The 14,534-nt window shown below is 46.3% G+C and overlaps 1 protein-coding gene across 2 annotated transcripts in view; it reads left to right on the top strand.

Annotated features, from left to right (window-relative positions):
- The window catches only part of LOC123349755 (butyrophilin subfamily 3 member A1-like), a 39,650-nt gene that overhangs the window by 11,783 nt on the left and 13,333 nt on the right, over positions 1 to 14,534 (top strand). For both annotated transcript variants that reach the window (XM_044987928.1, XM_044987927.1), the window contains exons 2-6: positions 1,646 to 1,753; positions 4,544 to 4,891; positions 6,114 to 6,389; positions 7,816 to 7,917; positions 10,598 to 10,654. In XM_044987928.1, coding sequence (XP_044843863.1) covers positions 1,684 to 1,753; positions 4,544 to 4,891; positions 6,114 to 6,389; positions 7,816 to 7,917; positions 10,598 to 10,654 — 853 coding nt within the window. In that variant the 5' untranslated portion in view covers positions 1,646 to 1,683. The remainder of the gene's footprint in view (positions 1 to 1,645; positions 1,754 to 4,543; positions 4,892 to 6,113; positions 6,390 to 7,815; positions 7,918 to 10,597; positions 10,655 to 14,534) is intronic.

The raw sequence follows: 14,534 nt of genomic DNA, 5'->3' as shown, positions 1-14,534 counted from the left end.
GCAGCCCCCCTTGTTTTGCCCACAAGTAGTGTGCCGAATTGCAGCCATAAGCGCGGGGGGGGGGGGGCGTGTGCCCTGAGGGCGGCAGGCCCGTTTCCAGCGGCGGAATTCAGCGGCAGCTTCTATGTTTAGCTGAAGCCCCCGGACAGCTAAACATAGAAGCTGCCGCCGAATTGCCGCTGCCCCGGAAACGCAGGCGGGGGGGGGGGCGGTATACAGTCTGTTTGCCCTTAGGGCGGCAGGCGCGTTGCCGCGGCTGCGGCAATTCGGCGGCAGCTTCAGCTAAACATAGAAGCTGCCGCTGAATTGCGCCGCCGCGGAAACGCACCTGCCGCCCTAAGGGCACACGGACCGCCCCGCCCCCCCGTAGGCGGCGGCAATTCAGCGCACCGCTTGGGGCGGGGAAAACTGTAGAGCCGGCCCTGAGCAGAGGCTAGCCCTGGGAGTAATTATCCTGGGTTCTGGGCTGGTTGGCTTGTATAGCCTGGACTGAGGCTTGTGCTGCTGCAGCTTCACTGCTCCAGGACTCGAGCTAGTGAGATTAAAGACTGCACAGGCAATTCCTGCAGCCTAGACACGCCCTGCATCTGTGGCTCATTGTGCCTCAGGGAAAGTCAGTGCCTCTAGCAGCCCTGGAGAAGGGCAGGCGCTGTGCCAGGCTTGGACAGCAGTGGTGCTGGAATCACATGGCCTTGCCCTCCCCGAGCACTAGGACTATGACAGTGAATGGCCCTTTCGCCACAGCAAAGGTTCTCATGTGCTTTCCCCCCCACACATTCCCACATTGGCTGGACATAGTGACACCCTCCCATATTGTTCAGCTTTCCCTGCATTGTACAGAGACACAGGAGAAGGAACGGGAGGAACAGCCTGGTGTCAGAGGTGAAAGTAAGCCGGTCCCCGCCGGTACGGCATACTGGCAAGAGCCAGTACGTTGTGCCGGACGGCACTGGCTTCCATGGCAGAGATTTAAAGGGCTCTGGGCTCCCTGCCGCAGTGGGCAGCCCAGAGCTGTTTGAATCCCGCCCGCGGCTCGGGCGGCCGGGCTGGGACCGGGTTTAAAGGTCCCTGGGCTGCTGCAGCTGCAGGAGCCCAGAGCCCCTTGAATCTCGCCCATGGCTCCGGCGGCCGGGCTGGGGCCAGATTTAAAGGGTGCTGGGCTGCCATGGCTGCGGTCAGCCCAGAGCCCTTTAAACCCCCTGCCTGCGGCTCCGGCGGCTGTGCTGGGGCCAGATTTAAAGGGTGCTGGGCTGCCATGGCTCCGGTCAGCCCAGAGCCCTTTAAATCCCACTGGTGGCTCTGGCGGCTGGAATTGCAGTGGGGATTTAAAGGGTCCGGAGCTCCGTGGCGGCCGGAGCCCTGGGCTCTTTAATTTGCCCCTGAGCCCCAGGTTGATTTAAAGGCCCTGGGGCTCCCAACTGCAGCCGGTGCCCCAGGGCCTTTAAATCTTGAGAGGCAATGCCTCTACCGGTTGAGGCCACACCTCTTCCAGTTGAGGCCACGCCCCTCAGGACTTCAGCATTACCGTAAGTCCTGTAAGTTACTTTCACCCCTACCTGGTGTATTTCAAGGGGGAATAAGGAGAAATCAGGTTTCTTGTATTTCTGACCATCTGTGTCTGCTTTGATTGCTGCTGTCATTTCAGATCAGCCCCCGTCTCTTCCCACATGAGCTACCAGAGGCATGGAGCTACGGGAACAGCTCTCCATCTGCTTGTTCTGTGCCATACTCCTAGCAGCGATTCCCATTTCAGGTAAAAGCATTGTTGGTAAAACACTTCTCCACAGCACAAAATCCCTGGAGAGAGATCCTAAACCAGCATGAAACCCCTGCTGGTATCTGTATTTCAGCAAAGAGAATGTTTTTGTTTGTGTTACTGAGCAGGTTATTCAGGAGGCACTGGAGATCTGGTCCTGGAAGCATCTGAGTGCTCTCAGTGCCTACTGAGCCAGCATCTTACAGCAGGTTTTCAGCATGTTGTCAGTTTCAGACTCTTTGTTAGCCCTGGTTTCTCCAGTGAGGTTCTCAGTTCATCATGGACTTGCGGTCAGTACAAGGTGGAGATGTACGATTCTAGCCATCAAGGAAAGATGACCAATGCAAGAACCCCCACCATCATCACCACCACACACACAATTTGGCTTGGTTGAGTTTATACCTTAAACTGGATACGCAGCACTAATGGAAATTACATCATGCTCTGTCTATACTTAGACATTTGCGCTAGTGGCTGATGGCTGGAATAGGGCAAACACAGGGTTGAAATTTTAATTTTAATCTTTTGTTTCAATAGAAAAATGTTCTTTTCACAACAATAAATTTATGATTTTTCAACAGCCCTCCTTCCCCATTAGATTATCAGTTTGGGATTTTTTCCACTCCTTTTTCTTTTTTGCCTTTCTTCATTCCCTCCCCTCTTTTCCAATTTTACAACTGAAAAAGGATAAAAGTGAGAAGAAAACAGACAGTGCTCTTCCCCCCACCCAAAAAAGAAAAAAATCTTTTATTAGAACATTGGAAAAATGTAAACTGTTTAGAAAAAAATCATTTTTTGTAACACTTCTTTAAACACATTTTATCCTTTTTCAACAAGCTCTCATAGATCAGCCCTAAGATCTCCCAGGCAGGCTCTGATTATTTGGTATGTTTTATCTGTTATACATCTTATACACCAATGGTGCAATAACAAAATGTATCTCCTTTCTTCTTCTTTGATTCCCTTCTCTCAGCTCAGCAGCTGTGATAAGGGTTGAGTGATGTCTTTCCACCACTTGCTGTCTTGAACCAGGTTCATGGCTTCCTTTCTCTTTTTGTTATATGTCATTGTATGTCAATGCATTCTCAGTCTTCCTCTATTTCCAGTTCCTTGCACTCTGGTATGTATTGCCAATATGGCATCCTTTTCAGGTCCATTCCTGACACATGTCCAAACCATCACAGTTACCCTTCTTCAGTCTTCTGTAACAAGGTTGTTTCTTGCCCTAGACATTTTCTTCTCACTTCATTTTTTAAAAATTTCTGCAGTCTTGAAACTCTCAGTATCCCCCTCAGCCAGTTCATTTCTTCGGGCAATATCTTCTGTTTGTTAGCTTTCCTCATACTCCAGTGTTACAAACCTGCAGCACAGTATCGGCATGAGAGTTTCTTTGTTATTGAAACTTATTGAGCCTTCCAGATGTTGCAGTTTTCCAGATGCAGTAACAGCTAGTCCAATTTTTCTTTTTACATCATCGTCACAATTCCCATTCTTTGATAGTAGCCCTCATTTTTTCCCTACTTTTCTAGTTCTTAGTCTCCACATTTGATCTTTATCTCTTCCTCTTGTATATACCTTATATCTTCTCTCCAGTTGCCATATTTTTTGTCTTCCCTGTGTTGAAGTTCAGTCTGAATTTTCTGCTTTCCCAATCTAGCTTGTTAGTAATTCTCTGCAATTCCTCCTTTGTCAATGTTATGAGTCAATATCATCTGCGAAACTCAGGTTCTTAATAATGATCTCAGATACTTAATAAAAATAACTATAACTATCAATTACATATTTGCACAGTATTTCTACTCTTTAATTTATGAAGACAGATTCCTGCCCCACTGCTTGGAATTCATGGCTATCACAGACACCACTGGTTTTATTCTGGACATACCCTCAGGGTACAATTACACTGCAGTCAGTAGGAATACCTGTGCTATCTTGAATCTAGCTAGCTTGGTTAAAAATAGTATTGAAGATCATAGAATCATAGAATCTCAGGGTTGGAAGGGACCTCAGGAGGTCATCTAGTCCAACCCCCTGCTCAAAGCAGGACCAAACCCAACTAAATCATCCCAGCCAGGGCTTTGTCAAGCCTGATCTTAAAAACCACTAAGGAAGGAGATTCCACCACCTCCCTAGGTAACCCATTCCAGTTCTTCACCACCCTACTAGTGAAAAAGTTTTTCCTACTGTCCAACCTAAACCTCCCTCTCTGCAACTTGAGACCATTACTCCTTGTTCTGTCATCTGGTACCACTGAGAACAGTCTAGATCCATCCTCTTTAGAACCCCCTTTCAGGTAGTTGAAAGCAGCTATCAAATCCCCCATCATTCTTCTCTTCTGCAGACTAAACAATCCCAGTTCCCTCAGCCTCTCCTCATAAGTCATGTGCTCCAGCCCCCTAATCATTTTTGTTGCCCTCCACTGGACTCTCTCCAATTTATCCACATCCTTCTTGTAGTGTGGGGCCCAAAACTGGACACAGTACTCCAAATGAGGCCTCACCAGTGCTGAATAGAGGGGAATGATCACATCCCTCGATCTGCTGGAAATGCCCCTACTTATACAACCCCTGTGTGAGATGCAGCAGTATGAACCCCTGTGTGAGCTAGGAATGTATGTACCCAGAGTTCCAGGCAGGCTTATACAGCTGAAGCCCATGCCGCCATGTGTTCATTGCTCTTTTTAGCCAGGCTAGCTAGATTCAAGATAGCACACGCATGCCTACCGAGCTGCAATCACTCCTCCAGTTGCAGTGTAGATATTCCCTCATTTAGATTTGCTTCTTTCAGAGAATTTTGAAGTCATCTCGTCCCCAACTGTCACTGGGATCGTCGGCCAGGATGTGGTCTTACCCTGCCAGATCTCCACTGGGACGCAGCCAGACAATATGGAGGTTCAGTGGAAGAAAATCATCCAGGCAGCTATAGAGACTGTCTATGAATACAAAGCCCGGACAGGCCAGGATGGGCCAGGAGAGAAATACCAAGGCCGGACTGTGCTGTTGAAGGATGGATTCACCTCTGGGAATGTGTCTTTAAAGCTGAAGAACGTCCGACCAGCCGATGAGGGAACATACAGCTGCATTGTGAAGTCTAACGAGTGGAGCGCTGATGCTGCAACCGAGCTTAAAATTGCAGGTTGGTGATTTCATTGGGCCTGGTCAGATTTTGCCTGGCCAAGATGTAGATGTGCAGTGCAGAGCAGGTTCAACAAGCCTTGTCTCTCTCTGTAACCTGTCTAAAGGCCAGCCAGAACTCCAGTCCCTGTCCCTCATGGTGCCCCAATGGTGCTGAGCAGGAGGCAGGCCCAAAGCTCTGCCCCACATGTTCCAGCCAGAGGAGCTGCCAAGCTCTGCAAGGGGCTGCAAGCTGCATGTAGCAGCCTGTGTACACCTAGGAGCTCTGGGGTAGGACAACTCCCCTCCGGCCCCTTACTCTAAACTGTCTGTACGGAGCAACTGAGCCCTAAACGCACAGAGTATGAAACACTGGGCCTGCTTTTCAGTCACACCAAGGACTCCTTATGCTGCACAGGCAGTGTAAAGGGTCTTAAAATGGGCAGAAATGGCCCCTTGAGAATAGGCCCTGGGCAGGTCTCTGGCTGGCTTAATGGCTTTGCACCCACTCAGCACCCAGCCTCCAATAGAAGGGCAGATTGGGATGTGTGGGCAAAGCACAATGCACCATGGATATCCTCTGCTTCCTAGGGCCCATGGGGACCAGCTGCTCTAAGTTACACCAGGGGCTGGGCAGGGCCTACCTGGCCACTCTATACAGAGAGAGTGAAGGTGGATTAAAGCCCCCTCTCTCTTCCATCCTTGCCCCACGTGCAGGGACTAGGGAGTGGAGAAACAGGCCCAGCCCTCTGAGATCCCTGTCTAAGGGCTTATCTGTACTTCAGTGCAGACCCACACTACAGCAACAGGAGGGGTTCTCCCATCACTGTAGTGAATTCATCTTCCTGAGAGGTGATAGCTAGGTTGACAGAAGAATTGTTGCATCAACCTAGTGCTGTCTATGCTGGGGTTAGGTCAGCTTCACAGCATCTCTCAAGGGTGTGGCTTTTTCACTCCCCCAAGTGATGTAGCTGGGTTGACCTAACTTTGAGTGTAGACCTGGCCTGAGTATTGGCTTTGGCATGTGGCATTTGGGAGGCCAGGCAGGAGTACAACTTGCCATTTATGGTGATGTGCCATGATCTGCAGTCCCCAGGAGAAGCAAGTGAAGCATTTCTTTGGACTCCAGTAGGAAAAACACAGAAATTGGGACCATGTCCTGAATTAAAAATAAAGCCATAACAAAGTGACAATGCTGTTTCCCTGAAGATAGCCCCTCCTGAATCTCTCTCTTCTTGTTTTAGCTGTTGCCTCTGTGTCCATCGATGTGCTGGGTCCCCAGGGCCAGGGGATTGACCTAGCCTGCAGGTCAACAGGATGGTTTCCCAAACCTGAAGTCCGCTGGGTTATAAATAATGGGTCGGATCTGCAGCCTGTGACCAAAATGGAGCAGGATCATGAACTTCTGTTCAGTATTCTGAGCAACGTCACAATCCTGGGACAGGAAACTGGAGAAATCAGCTGCGTTATCCAGAACAACCTGCTGAAAACAGAGAAGAAATCTGTCATTCTCCTCTCAGGTGAGTCCTCTGCATCATGCTTTAACCTTGGAGCTGCTTCTCTGTCCATCAGACTCTAGTGTTGTATTATCGAGATAAGAATGTGGCAGAACAGAGCTTCCCACCTAAGTCAAAAGGATACTGCCCTAATACTGTTAGAAGGGCCTCATTGTGTTAAGTGCTGTACAAATAGCTAAACTAGATAGTCACTGCCCCAGAGAGCTCACTGGGTGGGATTAGAACAGGAAGAAACATGTAAAAGGTTGAGCTGGGTGGAAAAGGCAACAAGAAAAGAATTTTTGCCTGCACTGTGACTTAGCGGGCAAAGCGCAGGAGATGTGGGTTCTGTTCCCAGCTCTGCCACTGGCCTGCTGGGTGACCTTGGGCAAGTTGCTTTTCCTCCCGATGCCTCAGACAGTGATATTGCTCTCCTTTGAGATCCACTGGTAAAATACACTATGTAAGAGCTAGAGATGATTATTACTAATAATCAGTTGTCTCAGCTCACCACCTGTCTCACTGTTCTGGTGGCTTATTAGAACTTGGATAAATTAACCGGTTGTTTAGCAGCAATAGGAGATCCACTTCTAACTTTTATTATCACAAGGCATCTCTCTCTAAATCTGACTCCCATTCACTTGTGTGTGTGCTAACCAGCTTCAGACTCCAAACTGGTGTGAAATAACAGCCAGTCAAATATGTCAAGAATCACTATATTATTCCCCCAATGCTGAAGGCCGAAACAAGGCTTATGAACCACATTAGCCCTACATAACACCAAGAGGTCTTGAGCAGACCACCTACCCTGGGGTTAATGTTACCTCTGAAGAACATGCAGGGATATTCATTGATCACTCAGGGCAGTGGCTGAAACTGATTTTCTTGATCTTGGCGTGTGAAATCTAGAATCAGTGGGCCAAATCCTCAGATGGTGTAAATGGTGGTAGTTCTACTGACTGAAATAAAGCTGTGCTCATTACGCTAGCTGAGGATCTAGGTCCATTGACTCCAATAGAGCGAGCCGGATTTACATCAGCTGTGAATGTGGTCCAGTGTCTTTATCATTGCCCAAAATTGCTAAGGACCCAGGACCAGATCACAATGAATAGTACATGGATCTGAAGTTAATCCCATTGGTTTGAAAGAGTAAGATACAATTCACTGTAAGAAAGGGTGTCAGAATCTGGTCTACAGAAAAACAGGAAGTATAAAAGCAGGAGTGACTCTGGGATATCCAATCTGCAGCTCTTCTGCGCAAGAGCTAGATTATCAGCTGATGTAAATCAATGGCAATTTACACGAGTTCCAGGTCTAGCTGATACTTTGATACTGCAAAACCAGTCAAGTCCTGAGCTTCACACATCTGTGGAGCCTGATTCATTGTTCCTTAATATGGAGAAGACATAGCATGTTTCTGGGGTGACTTTTTTATATATTGTTTTCAAAGGTGATATTTTCCCTCATGTTTCTCCGTGGCTTGCTGCATTCTGGGTGTTATTTACTTTAAACCTTCTTGTGATCGGTGCCTGTGCATTTTGGATATATACAGGTAAGTGCATTATCTGCATGTTTAAAGTCCATCCACAAGGGGGAAATAATAATCATAAAATTATTATCAAATGAAACCCAAACATCGAACTAAATTGAACTACAATATTTATTGGTGCTCAAAAGGACGTCAGGATTTTTTTTTTTAATATTTGTTCATCTCTGATTAACATCTAATTCCAGAAGAAGAAATTTTAAAAATGATCTGTTCTGGTGTTTGGAATAGGAGTAGGGAAGTTATTATACCCATATATTTGGCATTGGTGAGAGTGCTGCTGGAATTCAATGTCCAGTTCTGGTGCCCTCAATTCAAGAAGGATGTTGATAAACTGGAAACAAGAATAATTAGAGAATTAGAAAACATTCCATATATTAATAGACTCCAGGAGCTCAATCTGATTAGTTTACCAAAGAAAAGGTTAAGGGGTGACATGATCTCACATTTTATAACCTACACAGGGAACAAATATTTGATAACAGGCTTCAATCTAGCAGAGAAAGGTATAACAAAATTGATCAACTGGATGTTCGGGCTACACAAATCAGACTGGAAATACAGCATGCGTTTTTTAACAGTGAGGGTAATTAAGCACTAGAACAATTTACCAAAGGTTGTGGTGGATTCTCCATCACTAGAAACTGTAAATCAAGATTGGGTGTTTTTTGTAAAAGATGTGTTCTAGTTCAGATAGGATTTTTTTAAGGAAGTTGCAGGAACTCAGATTAGATGATCACAATAGCCTTTATAATCTATGAGTCTATGAATAAAATCAGGGAACACAATCTTGAGGCCTGATCATGGAAAAAACTATTGTGCATAGTTCTAACTGCCCCGACTAGTCCAAATGACTTCACTGGAATTTAAGGAAATTACTCAGTTGTAAGCAGTCTACTTGGGAATGCAGCTTGTCAGGTTTATTTTTATTCACTACCTAAAGGGGGCAGTGATAGCTGAGTGGTTTGAGCATTGGCCTCCTAAACCTCAAGTTATAAGTTCAATTCCTGAGGGGAACCACCTAGGGATCTGAAGCAAAATCAGTTCTTAGTCCCAGTGAAGACAGGGGGCTGGACTCAATAACTTTCCAGTTCTATGAAATAGGTACCTCTCCATATTTTAATCAAAATCTGGTCCTTATTAAAGGATTATTTAAAAAAAAAAATTCAGAATTTTCCAGTTCTCAGCAGAATCTTTAAATCTTTAAAACAGTCTGTTGTTTGATTTTCAAAATCTCTTTGCTATTTTTATTGGCTAATTGGTTTTCTATTACTGATTTTGACTGGTCACTGACACATAGTACATTTTTTTCAATATCAGAAATTTTCATTTTAAAATATATCGCCATCTAAAATCAAAACAATTTTGCTTAAAATATTTTGACAGAAAATTTGGAAAATAAAACAACGGACTCATAAAACACAACAGAATGGAAAATGTTTTCAGATTTACCAGAATGTTAGTAGTATTTTGTTATGTTTTCCAACTCTCTCTGATTATTGGTAAGATCAGGTCTGTATACATTTGAAAATAAAGGAACTATTCTTTTAATACAAATTCCACAATTTATGAGCATAAAAAATTTGAGAAGAAAAGTTTGACATTATCAATTCAAAATACTTTTATATATATTGAAGCATTCAATACAGGGGCGCTGTAAAAAAAGTGAGCAGGCCAGGCCCACCCAATTTTTAACATGAGAATAGTTTGAGAGGCAGGAGGCCCTGTTGTCTCCCCAAACTGCAAGCTTTGGGCAGGCACACAGTGGAACAAGCAAGGGCTGCGCTTCATAGTCCCTGCCTATGGTGCCAACCTCTTCACAATGCCTGCTCCTCTCAGTGACTACACCTCTGCTCCTCCTGTTCTCCCTGCCCACTGAGTTCCCACGCCCTGACCAGGGCTGAAGCCAGAGTCAGACTACCACTCAGGCTGCTGTGGGAAGTCCCAGATCCTCCACCTGCCCTAGGGTGCTGCTCCTGGGCCCCCTGGCTCCCCATCCAGAGTAGGTGGAGGGTCTGGGTCTCCCCACAGGGGCCGGGGCTCCCTAGGTAGCTCTTACCACTGCCCAGATCTGGCTTCCAGCCTGGCCAAGTGGCCAGGGGGCAGGATCTCAGGGGAAAGATTAGGAGCAGGGCGGAGACAAGGAGGGGGTGGGGCCACAAGGGTAGGGTCTCGTCCCCCTGCCCCCCAACACATATGCTTCTACCAAAGTTCTGGGGCTCCTGGTTCCATGACATTAAGAACACAAGAACATGTGTATGGCCATACTGGGTCAGCCCAAAGGTCCATCTAGTCCCATATACTGTCTTCCGACAGTGGACAGCGCCAGGTACCCCAGAGGAAATGAACAGAAGAGGTAATCATCAAGTGATCCATCCTGTCACTTAGTCCCATTTTCTGGCAAACAGAAGACTATACATCATTGGCACTTATTTCCACAAGTCTCATATTGTTCATGAAGCATTTTATGTTTCTCGTCCCACCTCTTTTCTTAACCCTTCAGCTTCCTCTGTATTTAAATTCTTCCTCTTGCTAACCATGGACAGTATATAAAATGTGCACTGTGCTAATTGTATTTTCTACTTGAATAACAAAAACAGTTTGACAAACATCTGTTTTATTGTATCTCTCTGGCACCTCAACAATTTACTCAGCACTCCAAAATCTTTGATTCTTAATCTTATAGTCAAGCAGAAGGAGTCTACGAAAAAAAAATCAGAAGAAGAGGCTTTATTCATACAGGGTAATGTATTTCTCTTTCTTAAGTTATCCTTGATATGTTTATACTTAGTTTTGACATCTCTGCTTTAACTGGAATGCATTTTTCTTGCATGATTTTTATATGTATAACACTTGATCTCCTACCGTAATTTAAAGTATTTAATAAAGTTATTAAACAAGACTATTTATTTTTAATATCTATTTCGCTCATCAGTGGAATCAAATGTCTGTTTCTTCCTGGGAAATTTGTCTCCATTGCTGCTTACATGTTTTATGCTATAAAAGCGGCCGCCCAGCCAGGCAGCGGCACAGCTGCGAGCAGCGGCACAGGAGGCAGCAAACAGAGCTGCTAACAGGGGAGTTTGCGTGGGAGTTAGCAGGGGGAGGTGGAAGGGGGCCGCGCCGTGTCCCCTGTGTTTCCCTAGGTACAAGCACCGAGCGAGGCCGGGACAGCAGCAGCCATGAGCCAAGCAGCAGAGGACACACCGAGGATGAGAGCATGCAGCAGCTGCGGTATGTACCTGGTTCTAGCGGGGGACCCAGAGCAGTACTATGTATGTATGAAGTGTCGCCTAATAGAGCTGCTGGAGGAAAAGATCCAGGGCCTAGAGCTGCAGGTAGAAACCCTGATAGAGAATAGAAGGGGGTTCGAGCTGCTGATGGAGCAATGGCAGGCAGTAACTGAAGGGGAACGCCCAGGGGCACAGGTGGGAGCAGGGGCTAAGGCCAGTGAGGGGGGACCACCAGACGAGGAGGATGGGCGGTGGAAGCATGTGACTGTGAGAAGCAGGCCGAGGAAAAGGAGAGCCAGTGACGGGGAAATAGAGCTAAGGAACAGGTTTGAAGGTTTGGAGAATGAGGAAGGGGTAAAGAATATGGTAGCTGATGGTGGGAGGCCAAGGAAAAAGAGACAAGCGGCCAGTCCCATAGATAGAGGGGAGGAGTCTATGGAGGCAACACCAAGTTTGGGTCAGGGGAGATTACAGGATGGCTTAAGGGGAACCACAAGGGAAGATAGGAATGGAAGGAGCTTGCAACCAGGGGGAACGGGGGATAGGTTAGAGGACCGCACTGTCCCCAGGCAAAGGCAGGTCTACGTGATTGGGGACTCCATACTGAGAAGGTTGGACAGGCCTGTGACCAAGGCCGATCCGGAGAACAGAAGGGTTTGCTGTCTACCGGGCGCTAAAATACGGGATGTGGACCTGAGGTTGAAAAGGATCCTAAGAGGAGCAGGTAAGAACCCTTTGGTCATCCTTCATGTGGGAACGAATGATACTGCTAGATTCTCGCTAGACAGGATCAAGGGAGACTATGTCAGGTTGGGTAAGACGCTTAAGGAAATTGAGGCTCAGGTGATCTTCAGTGGGATCCTACCTGTCCCTAGAGAAGGGCGCCAAAGGGGTGAGAGAATCCTGACGATTAATAGTTGGCTGAGAGAGTGGTGTTACAAGGAGGGCTTTGGGATGTATGGGCACTGGGAGGCTTTTGGGGACAGACAACTGTTCTCACGGGATGGGCTCCACCTAAGTAGGGAAGGAAGTAGACTTCTAGGAGGGAGGCTGGCTCATCTGATTAAAAGAGCTTTAAACTAGACACTGGGGGGAGACGGTTGGGAGAGGCCCTGGTGCACTCCACGCCAAATTTATACATTGGGAGTGAGAACAAGAAGATAACAGATATAGCCAGAGGGGGACGGTTAGGTGTAAGGAAGAGGGGGGGGACGGATACTAGATCGACAGGTCATACTGGTAGTACTGTGTCCCTACCGAGCGGGGTGAGAAGAGTGAGAGGAGCCCAACAGCAAAAGGTAGGATGTTTGTTCACCAATGCGAGAAGCTTAGGTAATAAAATGGAGGAACTGGAGCTCCTAGTCCGAGAATTGAAACCGGATATCGTAGGAATAACCGAAACATGGTGGAACGATAGCCATGACTGGAGTACAGGTATGGAAGGGTATGTGCTGTTTAGAAAAGACCGATGCAAAGGTAAAGGTGGGGGAGTAGCATTGTATGTCAATAATGAGGTGAAATGTAATGAAATAACTAGCAATGCAATGGTTAATACGGAGTCTGTGTGGGCAATGGTCACATTGGGGAAGAAAACTACCAGAGCCTCACCCGGGATAGTGATTGGGGTGTGCTATAGACCGCCAGGATCTAGCTTGGAGACGGATAGAGAGCTCTTTAATGTTTTTAAGGAGGTAAACACTAATAGGAACTGCTTGATCATGGGAGACTTTAACTTCCCAGATATAGATTGGGAAACAAATGCTAGTAATAACAATAGGGCTCAGCTTTTCCTAGACGTGATAGCTGATGAATTCCTACATCAAGTGGTTGCTGAACCAACGAGGGGGGATGCCATTTTAGATCTGATTTTGGTGAGTAATGAGGACCTTGTTGAGGAAATAGTTGTAGGGGACAACCTTGGCTCGAGTGATCACGAGCTAATTCGTTTCAAAATTAATGAGAGGATAATTAATATTGCATCTGAGACTAGGGTTTACGATTTCAAAAGGGCTAACTTTACTAAATTAAGACGACTAGTTAGGGAAGTGGACTGGACCAACATATTTAGGAATCTAAAGGTAGATGACGCCTGGGGTTACTTCAGGTTGAAATTGCAGGAGTTGTCAGAGGCATGTATCCCGAGAAAGGGAAAACGGCTCGTAGGTAGCAGTTTTAGACCGAGCTGGATGACCAAGCGTCTTAGAGGGGTCATTAAGAAAAAACAGAAAGCGTACCGGGAGTGGAAAATGGGAGGGATCAGCAAAGAAACCTACCTTATTGAGGTCAGAGGGTGTAGGGATGCAGTGAGAAAGGCAAAGCGACGGGTGGAGATGGACCTAGCGAAGGGGATTAAAACCAATAGCAAAAGGTTTTTTAGCCATATAAATAGGAAGAAAACCAAGAAGGAAGAAGTGGGACCGCTTAAAACTTTAAACGGAGTGGAGATTAGGGATAATCTTGGAATGGCACAATATCTGAATGAATATTTTGCCACGGTCTTTAATGAGGCTAATGAAGGGCTAAGGAATAGTGATAGAGGGACCGATGGGAATGAAGATATGGGGGTAGACATTACGGTATCTGAGGTGGAGGCCAAACTTGAACAGCTTAACGGAAGTAAATCGGGGGGCCCGGATAATCTTCATCCTAGAATATTAAGGGAATTGGCGAGTGATATTGCTAGCCCGTTAGCGATGATTTTTAATAAATCTCTAAATTCGGGGATTGTACCGTTGGACTGGAGATTAGCTAATGTAGTTCCTATATTCAAGAAGGGGAAAAAGAGTGACCCGGGTAACTACAGGCCTGTTAGTTTAACATCTGTAGTATGCAAAGTAATGGAAAAAATTTTGAAAGAGAGAGTGGTTAAGGAGCAGGAGGCCGATGACAACTGGGATAGATTACAGCATGGATTTACGAAAGGTAGATCGTGCCAAACCAATCTGATCTCCTTCTTTGAGAAAGTAACAGATTTTTTAGACAAGGGAAATGCGGTGGATCTAATATATCTGGATTTCAGTAAGGCGTTTGATACGGTACCGCATGAGGAATTATTGGTTAAATTGGAAAAGATGGGGATCGAAATGAAAATCCAGAGGTGGATAAGGAGTTGGTTAAAGGGGAGACTGCAGAGGGTAGTACTGAAAGGGGAACTGTCGGGTTGGAGGGGGGTTACCAGTGGAGTTCCTCAAGGTTCGGTTTTGGGTCCTATTTTATTCAATCTATTTATTGCTGACCTGGGAACCAAGAGTAGGAGTGGGCTGATAAAGTTTGCGGACGACACCAAGTTGGGAGGTATTGCCAATTCGGAGAAGGATCGGGATATCCTCCAGGGAGATTTGGATGACCTTGTAAACTGGAGTATTAGTAACAGGATGAAATTCAATAGTG

Source organism: Mauremys mutica, chromosome 15 (assembly GCF_020497125.1).
Source record: "Mauremys mutica isolate MM-2020 ecotype Southern chromosome 15, ASM2049712v1, whole genome shotgun sequence".
Lineage (NCBI taxonomy): Eukaryota > Metazoa > Chordata > Testudines > Geoemydidae > Mauremys > Mauremys mutica.
Note: the sequence above shows the minus strand (reverse complement) of the source record. Positions and strands in the feature narration are given on the sequence as shown.